This window comes from Podarcis muralis, chromosome 2 (genome assembly GCF_964188315.1).
Source record: "Podarcis muralis chromosome 2, rPodMur119.hap1.1, whole genome shotgun sequence".
NCBI classification, from domain to species: Eukaryota; Metazoa; Chordata; class Lepidosauria; order Squamata; family Lacertidae; genus Podarcis; species Podarcis muralis.
The window spans coordinates 106701722-106714617 of NC_135656.1; the positions used below are offsets into that span (position 1 = coordinate 106701722).

General features: G+C 43.0%; 2 protein-coding genes across 2 annotated transcripts; both read left to right on the plus strand.

The window, feature by feature from the left end:
* Window positions 1-2805: 2805 nt before the first annotated feature.
* LOC144326741 (olfactory receptor 2T27-like) lies at window positions 2806-3457 on the plus strand. The gene has a single exon (XM_077923521.1). The coding sequence runs from the start codon at window positions 2831-2833 to the stop codon at window positions 3455-3457; it is 627 nt and encodes a 208-aa protein (XP_077779647.1). The 5' UTR covers window positions 2806-2830.
* A 3445-nt stretch (window positions 3458-6902) lies between these two features.
* LOC144325841 (olfactory receptor 2AK2-like) lies at window positions 6903-7516 on the plus strand. Its single transcript, XM_077920586.1, has one exon. It carries the CDS (start codon window positions 6903-6905, stop codon window positions 7488-7490), a length of 588 nt encoding a protein of 195 aa, XP_077776712.1. The 3' UTR covers window positions 7491-7516.
* Window positions 7517-12896: the final 5380 nt, after the last annotated feature.

Consider the following 12896-nt stretch of genomic DNA (forward strand, 5'->3'; position numbering starts at 1 on the left):
AAATGGTGAGTTGTAGGAAGTTTTCACATTTGAACTGCAACAAAGTTTGGTAACAATTAAAATAATGGTTTGGGAGCCAAATTCCCTCAGGGTGGAGCTGGTGAGCATTTCTCCATGGAGAGTAGAAATGCTGGATTGGAAATGTGCCAGGTGAGAAATACTGGTTCTGGTCTGAATGCTTCAGAATCAAAAGGCCGATATATATTCCCGCTTCTGGAAACAGGGAGTCAATGGAGCTAAGCAAACATTTCGCTGTAAATGTACGTTGGGAAATTTTCAGAGATATGCACGTTGCTTTATCAGGGAGCATGAATTGGTTTGTTTAGGTTTTGGAATTTTAAAAAACAAGCATGTCTAAAGGAAGCAAAGGCTCATGTAATTCTGCAGCCCTGAATATAGGTCAGGGCATTCCTAACCCCTATTTTTGATTATAAAAAGATTCTGAACGTTTCTCATTAATTAAGAAGGCATTTCTCTTTTTCTTAAAGAATGGAAGGGAAATCATTGTTGCTGTAGAGGATGAATTGCCACCCCTTTGAAACTGGGGAGCTATAACAATCGTAATTATTGTAAAAACTTAATTAACACAACAGAGGCATCACAGTTTTTCAACGGAGCCTTGGGAATTATTTTTCATTTTAAGAAACTAGACTGTCCCCCCCCTCTTTCTGTTGTAAACAGAAGCTGTTGACACAGGTACGTAATTCTGAACATTTTTAGAAATCATAGTTATTCTGTATTGCATCCAACTCTATAGCCCCTTGGAAATCAACGGACCTCAGTTAGTCCTGGCCATTTATTTCAACAGATCTACTCTGAGTAGAACTAAAATGGGATGCAATCTTTTTCCACATGATGGTCCTTCATGCTGATTCATGATAACACCAATTTATTTGTACTTAAAAACCTTGCCAGTGTATGGTAAATAAAAATATAATTTGGAACTGGAAAATGTATGTATTTATGTAGCGTATGAATATTCCTTTTAGATAATTTCTGTCCTGCCATACCCTCCAGGAAAGGTCAAGGGATTAAAAAATGAGAAACAGATATTTTTATAAACCAGATTTCATTTGAAAGTGAGACTTGGCAGTACACATACTATTTATTCCCACATGCTGCCTATGTACTTCAAAATGTACTTTAGATAAACCATTCTACTGGAAACAATTTATTACAGTACTCATGGTTTTGTAGCTCTAAAGCAACTGAGCTACAACACTACTATTCTTTAGATATATCATAGACACCTGCCATCCACGTCCTTTATTTAAACAGGAGTATTTACAAACAGAGTATTCCATTCTCATACTTATACTGAGTTTGGGCAGGATGGGGAGTTTTGTGTATCTCTAAAGCATGATAAAGCTTTGAAATATGACCCATTATTGTGCATTCATTTTTTAAATATTGAGTTTGCCCTTTCCTTCATACCCATAACAGCCTGCTGGATAGGTTAGAGTAAGGCAGGGGCTGCCAACCTGACGCCATCCAGATGTTGGAGCTATAGAACCCATCATCCCTGAGAACGGGCCAGAATCTATAACCCTGCTCCAGTTAAACTGAGAAAGGGGTAGTGCTATGGATCTGGAGGGACAGGAACATGGTCCTTCCGGTGGTTGCATGTTTGAGATTTCCCTTCTATAGCGGTGAATCTGGATCCCAAGTGACCCATTTCCACTGAAAAAGAGCTGCAATGAGCTTCACCGGAACAACAATAGAGAAGTCCCACAATTAGCAATATGAAAGGAGAAGTTGGGGCTGGATCAACCTCAAACACCCTATTCCCCTTTCCCTTCTAAAACACAAGGTTGGCTGGGTTTTTAGGAATTATCCTACCATTTCCCAAGCATTTCTGCACCTTTAGTGGTGGGGGGAGGGGGACAGGGGTAGCACAAAAGCACAGAATCCACATTAACTGAGCAAACCTAAGCTGCGGCTATGCCATTGAATCCCACAAGCAAAATACGATGGTAAAATTCATGACAAATTGCTGCTTTAGGGGTTGCTTTCATCATCTGGAATGGATTAATCCCTTTTCCTTTACTTTCCACCAGAAAGCACGCCTTGGTTAAAGTCCACTTTGGTTTAAGACCAGACTTCCAGAACGGATCAAGAACGGATTAAGGTTGTAAACCAAGGTACCACTGTAGTGAGAATCTGGATGCACCCAGAGAGACTTCTAACATATTGGGCAGTATCCAACATTGAAGCTCTGCCTGCAAAATGGACTTCCATGCATTCAGTAGACCTTCCTCTTCCCTCCAGCTGCCCCATTGAATCCTCAAAATCTCAACTGGAGGGTTGGGAACCCCCAAACATATTTTGGGGACTTTTGGAGGAGAGAAGAGAAGTCTTGTTGCACAGGCAGAACTAAGTGAGAGGAGCATTAAACACAATCCATTATATTAAAAACTGCTCTCTTTTTGTTGTTTATGTTATGTGTACAGTGGATTCAACCCTACAATTTGGCACACCACTTCTCACAAGTCTTCTGCTTAAGTCTTCAGGCAAGTGAAGGGGAATGGGAGAAGGGAATATGTCATGGACCGTGTTCCTTCTGGTTGGACTTCAGCATCAAAGGTCACCTATGGTTTTCCTTGGTGTGATCTTCTTCATGTTCATAGTAGCTCTGATAGGGAACAGCCTCCTTCTTTTTCTGATCAAGACAGACTCTGGTCTGCAGACCCCAATGTATTTTTTCCTCAGCCAACTAGCCTTCATGGACCTCTGCCAAGTTCTCTCCATTGTTCCCAAAATGACGGTGGATTTTGTAACCCAGAGCTACAGCATTTCACTCTATGGTTGTTTTGTGCAGATTTCTGTCACAATGCTCATGGCAGGGGCAGAGTGCTTCATCCTGGCGATCATGTCATATGACAGGTATGTGGCTATCTGCAGACCACTGCAATATCCGGTTCTCATGAGGAGGAAAATTTGCAACATCATGTCAGTTGCTGTCTGGTTTGGGTCTTCTGTGCAGGCCTTCACTAGTTCCCTTTATGTCCTGCCACTTCCCTACTGCAAGTCCAATGTGATCAGACACTACATGTGCGATTACCCAGCCCTTGTCCAGTTGTCCTGTTCTGACAACTTGGCATATGATATAACAGCATACTTTGGTAATTCCATGTTCCTTGTCATCCCCATCTCAGTCATCCTGGCTTCCTACATAGCCATCCTACTTCAAGTCTTCGGAGCACGATCCTCTGGAAGAAGCCACAAGGCCTTGGGGACCTGCTTGTCCCATCTGTGTGTGGTTGGGATCTTCTACGTTACGGCCATTTTAACGTACATGACACCTGCCACTTCCTATTCAGCACAAAGGGCCATGATAAACACTGTGTTTTTTACCATTGTGCCTGCCATGATGAACCCTTTCATATACAGCCTGAGGAACCGGGACGTCTTAGCAGCACTGAGAAAACTCTTTGCAAGATGTGCACTGTGTCAATGATTTCAGCAGGATACAAAATGGAAGGTACCATCCCTTTGAAATTTATCCAGGGGCTGAAATTTATCTAAGGCTGCTTCAGATGGGCGTATTATTGTGGGATGGGTGCTACTCACGTGTGAACAGAATCTGGAAACAGAGTCTGCTTTACTTAAATTGTTCTTATTTGTTTTCATTGTTCACATTGTTTTTCTGTAAAACCACATCAAAATATGTTATGGGGCATCATTCGTAAATGGAATCAATTAAGTAAATGAATAACGCAGGTTTTCAATAATGTCCATATAGTGTTCTTGGCATTGAAATGTGTTCCTATATTCCCCAACCCACCCCTTTTAATTCAGATTTAATTTCTCCGTGGAAAGTCATATGTATGTCTATGGGGGTGGTACGCATGCGTAATGTTTCGAACAACTCCTTTGCAATATCTGAATGTCCTGTTTGCATCATTACCGCTATATGATTTGTGATGGTAGCAAATAATGAATCCCAACATTCATACTGTAGCTTTCTTACAAATTATAATAACATATCTTACAGGACTGCTGTAAATTTTCTTGGGATAATGTATTATAGGAAATGCTTAGAATGCCCTAAAACGTTGTGTAAATTCTAAGGAACATTTCCCCTGTCTCATACACACACACACACACACACACACACACACACACATATATACAGTTGTACCTCAGGTTACAGACGCAGGGCCCACACACACCCAGACCTACCATAGAGGCTCCTTATGAGCCCTGAGGAATATCGCCGGCTATTGTTTTATTGATTTAATATGTGGTACATCCCTTTGAGGTTTTTATTTTTTAAAAAAGTGGTAGAGAAATTAAAAATACATACATACATACATACAGTCCAAGAATGCATCTTCAGCATCTTCAGATGGTGAGTGGTAGGAAGTTTTCACATTTTAAATGCAATAAAGTTTTTTAACAATTAAGATAATGGTTTCGGGGCCAAATTCCCTCAGGGTGGAGCTGGCGGAGCATTTCTCCATGGAGAGTAGAAATGCTGGATTGGAAATGTGCAAGGTAAGAAATACTGGTTCTGGTCTGAATGTTTCAGAATCAAAAGGCAGATATATATTTCCTGCTTCTAGAAACAGGGAGTCAGTGGAGCTAACCAAACATTTCGCTGTAAATGAACGCTGGGAAATTTTCAGAGATATGCACGTTGCTTTATCAGGGAGCATGAATTGGTTTGTTTAGGTTTTGGAATTTTAAAAATCAAGCATGTCAAAAGGAAGCAAAGCCTCATGTAATTCTGCAGCCCTGAATATAGGTCAGGGCATTCCTCCCCTCAACTTCTGAATATAAAAGGATTGTGAACGTTTCTCATTAATCAAGAAGGCATTTCTCTTTTTCTTAAAGAATGGAAGGGAAAACATTTTTGCGGTAGAGGATGCATTCCCACCCCTTTGAAACTGGGGAGTTATAACAGTAGTAATTATTGTAAAAAATTAATTAACACAACAGAGGCATCACCAACCGAGCCTTGGCAATTAATTATCATTTTAAGAAACCAAACTTTCTCCCTTCTTGCTGTTGTAAACAGAAGCGGTCGGCACAGGTATGTAATTCTGAACATTTGTAGAAGTCATAGTTATTCTGTATTGCATCCAACTGTGTAGCCCAATGGAAATCAATGGACCTAAGTTAGTCCTGGCCATTCATTTCAACAGATCTACTCTGAGTAGAACTAAAATGGGATGCAATCTTTTGCCACATGATGGTCCTTCATGCTGATTCATGATAACACCAATTTACTTGTACTTAAGAACCTTGCAAGCTTATGGAAAATAGGAAAAATATATTCAAACAGGAAAAAGAATATATTTATGTAGAGTATACTTATTCCTTTTAGATAATTTCTATCCTGCCATATCATCCAGGAAAGGTCAAGGGATTCATTTGAAAGTGAGACTTGGCACTACACATACTATTTATTCCCACATTCTCAGGTTGTATCACTTCAAAATGTAGATGAGTTAAACCATTCTACAATTTACTACAGTACTACAGTACTCATAGTTTTGCAGCTCTAAAGCTCTAAAGCAACTGAGCTACAACACCTAGTATTCTTTACATATATCATAGACACCGGGCTTAACACCTGCCATCCATGTCCTTTTATTTCAAACAGGAATGGTTACGAACAGAGTATTCCATTCTCATGCTTGGGCTGAGTTTGGGCAGGATGTGGAGTTTTGTGTCTCTCTAAAGCATGATAAAGCTTTGAAATATGACCCATTATTCATTTTTTAAAATATTGAGTTTGCCCTTTCCTTCATTCCCATAAGAGCCTCCTGGATAGGTTACAGTAAGGCAGGGGCAGCCAACCTAACGGCATCCAGATGTTGGAGCTATAGAACCCATCGTCCCTGAGAACGGGCCAGAATCTCTAAACCTGCTCCAGAGAAGCTGAGAAAGGGGTAGTGCTATGGATCTGGAGGGACAGGAACATGGTCCTTCCGGTGGTTGCATGTTAGAGATTTCCCTCCTATAGCGGTGAATCTGGATCCCAAGTGACCCATTCCCACTGAAAAAGAACTGCAATGGGCTTCACCAAAACAACATGGAAAAGTCCCAAGCAAAAGTCCCACAATTAGCAATATGAAAGGAGAAGTTGGGGCTGGATCAACCTCAAACACCCTACTTTCCCTTCTAAAACACAAGGTTGGCTGGGTTTTTAGGAATTATCCTACCATTTCCCAAGCCTTTCTGCGCCTTTTGCGGTGGGGGGAGGGGGACAGGGGTAGCACAAAAGCACCCAATCCACATTAACTGAGCAAACCTAAGCTGCTGTTATGCCATTGAATCCCACAAGCAAAATACAGTAGTAAAATTCATGTCAAATTGCTGTTTTAGGGGTTGCTTCTCATCATCTGGAATGGATTAATCTGTTTTCCATTACTTTCTATGGGAAAGCACACGTTGGTTTAAGTCCACTTTGGTTTAAGACACAATCCATTATATTAAAAACTGCTCTCTTTTTGTTGTTTATGTTATGTGTACAGGGGATTCAACCCTACGATTTGGCACACCACTTCTCACAAGTCTTCCTCTTAAGTCTTCAGGCAAGTGAAGGAGGAATGGGAGAAGGGAATATGTCATGGACCGTGTTCCTTCTGGTTGGACTTCAGCATCAAAGGTCACCTATGGTTTTCCTTGGTGTGATCTTCTTCATGTTCATAGTAGCTCTGATAGGGAACAGCCTCCTTCTTTTTCTGATCAAGACAGACTCTGGTCTGCAGACCCCAATGTATTTTTTCCTCAGCCAACTAGCCTTCATGGACCTCTGCCAAGTTCTCTCCATTGTTCCCAAAATGGCGGTGGATTTTGTAACCCAGAGCTACAGCATTTCACTCTACGGTTGTGTCGTGCAGATTTCTGTCACAATGCTCATGGCAGGGGCAGAGTGCTTCATCCTGGTGACCATGTCATATGACAGGTATGTGGCTATCTGCAGACCACTGCAATATCCGGTTCTCATGAGGAGGAAAATTTGCAACATCATGTCAGTTGCTGTCTGGTTTGGGTCTTCTGTGCAGGCCTTCACTAGTTCCCTTTATGTACTGCCCCTTCCCTACTGCAAGTCCAATGTGATCAGACACTACATGTGCGATTACCCAGCCCTTGTCCAGTTGTCCTGTTCTGACAACTTGGCATATGATATAACAGCATACTTTGGTAATTCCATGTTCCTTGTCATCCCCATCTCAGTCATCCTGGCTTCCTACATAGCCATCCTACTTCAAGTCTTCGGAGCACGATCCTCTGGAAGAAGCCACAAGGCCTTGGGGACCTGCTTGTCCCATCTGTGTGTGGTGGGGATCTTCTACGTTACAGCCATTTTGACGTACATGACACCTGCCACTTCCTATTCAGCACAAAGGGCCATGATAAACACTTTGTTTTTTACCATTGTGCCTGCCATGATGAACCCTTTCATATACAGCCTGAGGAACCGGGACGTCTTAGCAGCACTGAGAAAGCTCTTTGCAAGATGTGCACTGTGTCAATGATTTCAGCAGGATACAAAATGGCAGGTACTCTCCCTTTGGAATTTATCCAGGGGCTGAAATTTAGCTGGAGGGAACTTAAGTGAGAGATTCAAAATGTGTCCAAGGCTGCTTCAGATGGGCGTATTATTGTGGGATGGGTGCTACTCACGAGTGAGCAGAATCTAGAAACCAGAGTCTGCTTTAATTAAATGGTTTTTAGTTGTTGTCATTGTTCATGTTGTTTTACTGTAAAACCACTTGGAAATATTTTATGGGGCATCATTCATAAATGGAATCTACTAAGTAAATGAATAACACAGGTTTCCAACAATGTCATATGGTGTTCTTGGCATTGAAATGTGTGCCTATATTCCCCAACCCACCCCTTTTAAAACACATTTACTTTTTCTGTGGAAAATCATATGTATGTGGGTGGGGGTGGTACGCATGCGTAATGTTTCAAACAACTCCTTCGCAATACCTGAACGTCCTATTTGCATCATTACCACTATATGATTTGTGATGTAGCAAAAAATGAATCCCAACATTCATACTGTAGCTTTCTTACAAATTATAATAACATAACTTACAGGACTGCTGCAACTTTTATTGGGATAATGTATTATAGGAAATGCTCTAAAACATTGTATAAATTCTAAGGATCATTTCCCCTGTCTCATACATATATATATAGTGGTACCTCAGGTTACAGACGCTTCAGGTTACAGATGCTTCAGGTTACAGACTCCGCTAACTCAAAAATAGTACCTCAGGTTAAGAACTTTGCTTCAGGATGAGAACAGAAATCGTGTGGTGCGGTGCTTCAGGTTAAGAACAGTTTCAGGTTAAGAACGGACCTCCAGAGCGAATTAAGTACTTAACCGGAGGTACCACTGTGTGTGTGTGTGTGTGTGTGTGTGTGTGTGTGTGTGTATGCAATAACCTTCAGTGAAGGAGCTCTCCCGAGAGACTGTTCCACCTCTCCCGAGAGACTGTTCCACTGCCCAGCAGCTGTTACTGTCATAATGTTTCTCTGAATGTTTAGTCAGAATCTGCTTTTCTGCAACTGGAAGTCATTGCCTCGAGTCCTACCCTCAAGTGCAGGAGAAAACAAACATGCTCCCTCTTCCATGTGACAGCCCTTTACATATTTGAAGATGGCTATCATATTGCCTCTCAGTCTCCTCTTTTTCAAGCATTCCTCGTAAGGCTTACTTTCCAGACCCTTAATCATCTTGGTTGCTCTCCTGTAAACATGTTCCAGCTTGTCAACATCCTTCTTAAATTGTGTTTCCCAGAACTGGACACAGTATTCCAGGTGTGGACTGACCAAGGTAGAATAGAGTGGTTCTATTACTTCCCTTGATCTGGACACTAGACTTCTGTTGATGCAGCTGAGAATAGCATTAGCCTTTTTTTGCTGTTGCATCACACTGTTGACACTTGTTAAGCCTGTGGTCCAGCAAGACCTGAAGATCCTTTTCACATTTACTGCTAGTAAGCCAGGTGTTCCCCATCCTTTATTTGTGCATCTGGTTCTTCCTGCTTAAGTCCAGAACCGTACATTTGTCCCCTATTGTCCCTAAAATGAAAAACACCAACACTAACACAGGGACGAAGGAAAGCAGACAGCAAGAGATGCAGGCAGAAGAAAAAGGCTGGAATGGATCTAGATTGGCTATGCAGCTTCAGCCTGTGTTTGTCTCTGGAAGCAGCAGTGTGCTGATTGACTCCAACAGTGGCCCCTGCAGATCCATTCCAGCCTTTTCCTTCTGCCTCTGTCAGCTTTTGTCTCCCAGCTTCGTCTGCATCCACGTTCTGCTGGCCAACATTTGAGGAGAGAGATCTGAGGGGGGCAGGAACTGTGGTTTGCAGGCAAGGAGGAGAAGCCATTCCACCCTTGGACCTCCTGAAGTGCCCTTCCTCTGGTCCTTGAGTCTTTTTCTCTGCAAGAAATATCTCCAATTTTGGCTTCTTGAGCGCCTTTGTGGCTGTTTTGTCCGTTGTTGTTGATGTTGTTGATGTTGTTGTTGTTGTTGTTGTTGTTGTTGTTGTTGTTGTTGTTGTTGTTGTTGTCTTCTGTGTCCCTGTTTGTTTGTCTTGACATTCCCTATCCCTTTTTCCTTTGCTGGAAATGTTTTTTACAAAACCCCTGGGGGCTCACCAAAATGAAATATGCTGTGCATGGCTATGCAAGTGAGGAGTGTGTGTGAGAGAGAGGGGGGGAGGGAGGGAGGGAGAGAGAGAAGTCTCCCTAGTTTTCCTGTGTGAGTTTCTTGTGGCTGATTAGCTGCTCTCTCTGGGCAAAGGTCAGAGGGGGCAGGGCTTCTGTTGAGGTAGGTGATTAGCTGTGGGAGGAGCTTATCAGAGCTTTAGGGCAGCAGCTGAAGAAGGAACAAAAAGGGTTTTCCTGTGTGAGTTTCTTGTGGCTGTTTAGCTGCTCTCTCTGGGCAAAGGTCAGAGGGGGCAGGGCTTCTGTTGAGGTAGGTGATTAGCTGTGGGAGGAGCTTTATCAGAGCTATTAGAGCTTTTAGATTTAGGGGAGCTAGTCTCAAACATTTGTTGGGGGAGACCTAGGTTTTTTGGGAGGGATTTATTTGTCCTGTCTCCACACTTTTTATGATAGAGGACCACTGTAGTCACCCCCAACGACACGTTCCCAAGATGGAGGGTGAGGGAACAGCTGCAGTCGCCTGTGGTTCCTGCGCAATGTTTGCCATCTTGCCAAAGGTTGCAGGCAGCTTTACCTGCAGCAATTGCATGTTGATTGCCCTCTTAAAGGACAAAGTCCAGCAACTGGAGGAACGTGTAGCTACGCTCCAAAGAATTAGAGAGCTGGAACTCTTCTTGGAAGCAACAGAGCACACCGTCTCCACCAAGGAAGAGACAGGGGACTCCCCTGAGAAGGTGGCTAGTTCACCAACACAGGAGTCAGATATATGGAGAAACGTGACTCAAAGAAGTAGGAGGCCCAGGGTTCGCTCTGATTGTTTAGAAATACGCAATCGCTTTGAGGTCCTCTCCCCTAGCATGGAAGACGAAGAGCAGACTCCATTTGAGGATCTCTCCCTCATTACAGTCGATCAGGTATATGAAGACGAGGAGCAAAGGCAGTCCTCTGGGAATGTCCAGGCGACCTTGGAACCGACAGCTCACAGAAGAACCCCGACCAGACCTAAGAGGAGGCGTGTAGTGGTGATAGGGGATTCCCTACTGAGGGGAACAGAAGCAGTGATCTGTGGGCCTGACAAGATGTCTCGGGAAGTGTGCTGTCTCCCTGGGGCTAAGATCCAAGATGTAACTGAACGACTGCAAGGAATCATAAAACCCACTGACAAATACCCCTTCCTCTTGGTTCATGTGGGAACCAATGACACTGCAAGCAATAGCCTCCAGAAGATCAAAAGAGATTACGAGGCTCTGGGCAGGAAATTGAAGCAATTAAATGCACAAATTGTCATCTCATCTGTCCTCCCAGTTGAACGACGTGGCCCAGGGAGAGAGGGAAAAATAGTGGAAGTGAACAACTGGCTTCGCAAATGGTGCAAACAGGAACGGTTTGGATTCTTAGATCACGGAATGCAGTTTCTTGAAGATGGACTTCTGGCAAGCGATGGGCTGCACCTCACAACGGTTGGGAGGAATGTTTTTGCAAAAAATCTCAGAAACCTCATCAGGAGGGCTTTAAACTGACTAATGTGGGGGAGGGAGACAGTGCTCCTGAAGGTAGGAGTCTATCAATTGATGAAGATGATCATCCAAATGTCATAGACCGAATGGAGCAAAGAGCATGCAGACCTAGTGGTGGGAGGAGAAAATCCTTAAATAAGAGACACGGGGGAATGATTAATGGACTTCAATGTCTGTACACTAATGCGCAAAGCATGGGAAATAAACAAGATGAGCTTGAGCTCCTGGTACAGCAAACTAAATATGACATAATAGGAATCACTGAAACCTGGTGGGATAAATCCCACGATTGGAATGTAATAATGGAGGGATACAATCTATTTCAAAGAAACAGACCAGACAAGAAAGGAGGAGGAGTGGCGTTATATGTCAGGGATGTGTATACCTGTGAAGAGATCCAAGATTTAGAACCTCAAAGCCAAAGTGAGAGCATTTGGGTCAAAATTAAGGGAGAGAAGAATAACAGTGACCTCATTGTGGGAGTTTACTATAGATCCCCAAGCCAAACGGAGGACATAGATGATGCCTTCCTGGAACAGATGGCCAAGCATCCAAAAGGAAGGGAGATAGTAGTAATGGGGGACTTCAATTACCCGGATATTTGTTGGATGTCAAACTCAGCCAAGAGCATAAGGTCAAACAGATTCCTCACTGCCCTTGCAGACAACTTCATTGTCCAGAAAGTGGGAGAAGCAACAAGAGGAACAGCCATTTTAGATCTGGTCCTAACCAATGTTGATGACCTGGTTAGTGGGGTAGAAGTGGAAGGATCATTAGGCGCGAGTGATCATGCTCTTCTGAAGTTTACTATACAGCGGAAAGGAGCAGCCAAGCATACTAGGACTCAATTTCTCGACTTTAAGAAAGCCGACTTCATAAAGCTTAGGGAAGTGCTGGGTGAGATCCCATGGACAGTAATACTAAAAGGAAAGGGAGTTCAAGATGCCTGGGAGTTTGTTAAGAGGGAGATAGTAAAAGCACAACTTCAGGCAATACCAATGAGACGGAAACATGGAAGGTGCCTAAAGAAGCCAGGGTGGCTATCTAAAGAACTTTTAACTGAGTTAAGATTAAAAAAGGATGTGTACAAAAAATGGAAAAGGGGGGAAACCACCAAAGAGGAATTCAAACAAATAGCCAGCACGTGTAGACACAAAGTCAGAAAAGCTAAAGCACAAAATGAACTCAGGCTTGCTAGAGAGGTTAAAAGCAACAAAAAAGGCTTTTATGGGTATGTTCGTAGCAAAAGGAAGAACAAAGAAACCGTGGGGTCACTCAGAGGAGAAGATGGTGAAATGCAAACAGGGGACACAGAAAGGGCTGAACTCCTCAATGCCTTCTTTGCCTCAGTCTTCTCCGATAAAGAAAACAATGCCCGACCTGAAGAATTTGGAGCAAATGATTCAGCAGAGGAAACACAGCCCAGAATAACTAAGGAGATAGTACAAGAATACTTGGCTAGTCTAGATGTATTCAAGTCTCCAGGGCCAGATGAACTGCATCCAAGAGTATTAAAAGAACTGGCAGATGTGATTTCAGAACCACTGGCAGTCATCTTTGAGAATTCCTGGAGAACAGGCGAAGTCCCGGCAGACTGGAGGAGGGCAAATGTTGTCCCTATTTTCAAAAAGGGGAAAAGAGAGGACCCAAATAATTACCGCCCAGTCAGTCTGACATCAATACCAGGGAAGATTCTGGAGCAGATCATTAAGCAAACAGTCTGTGAGCACCTAGAAA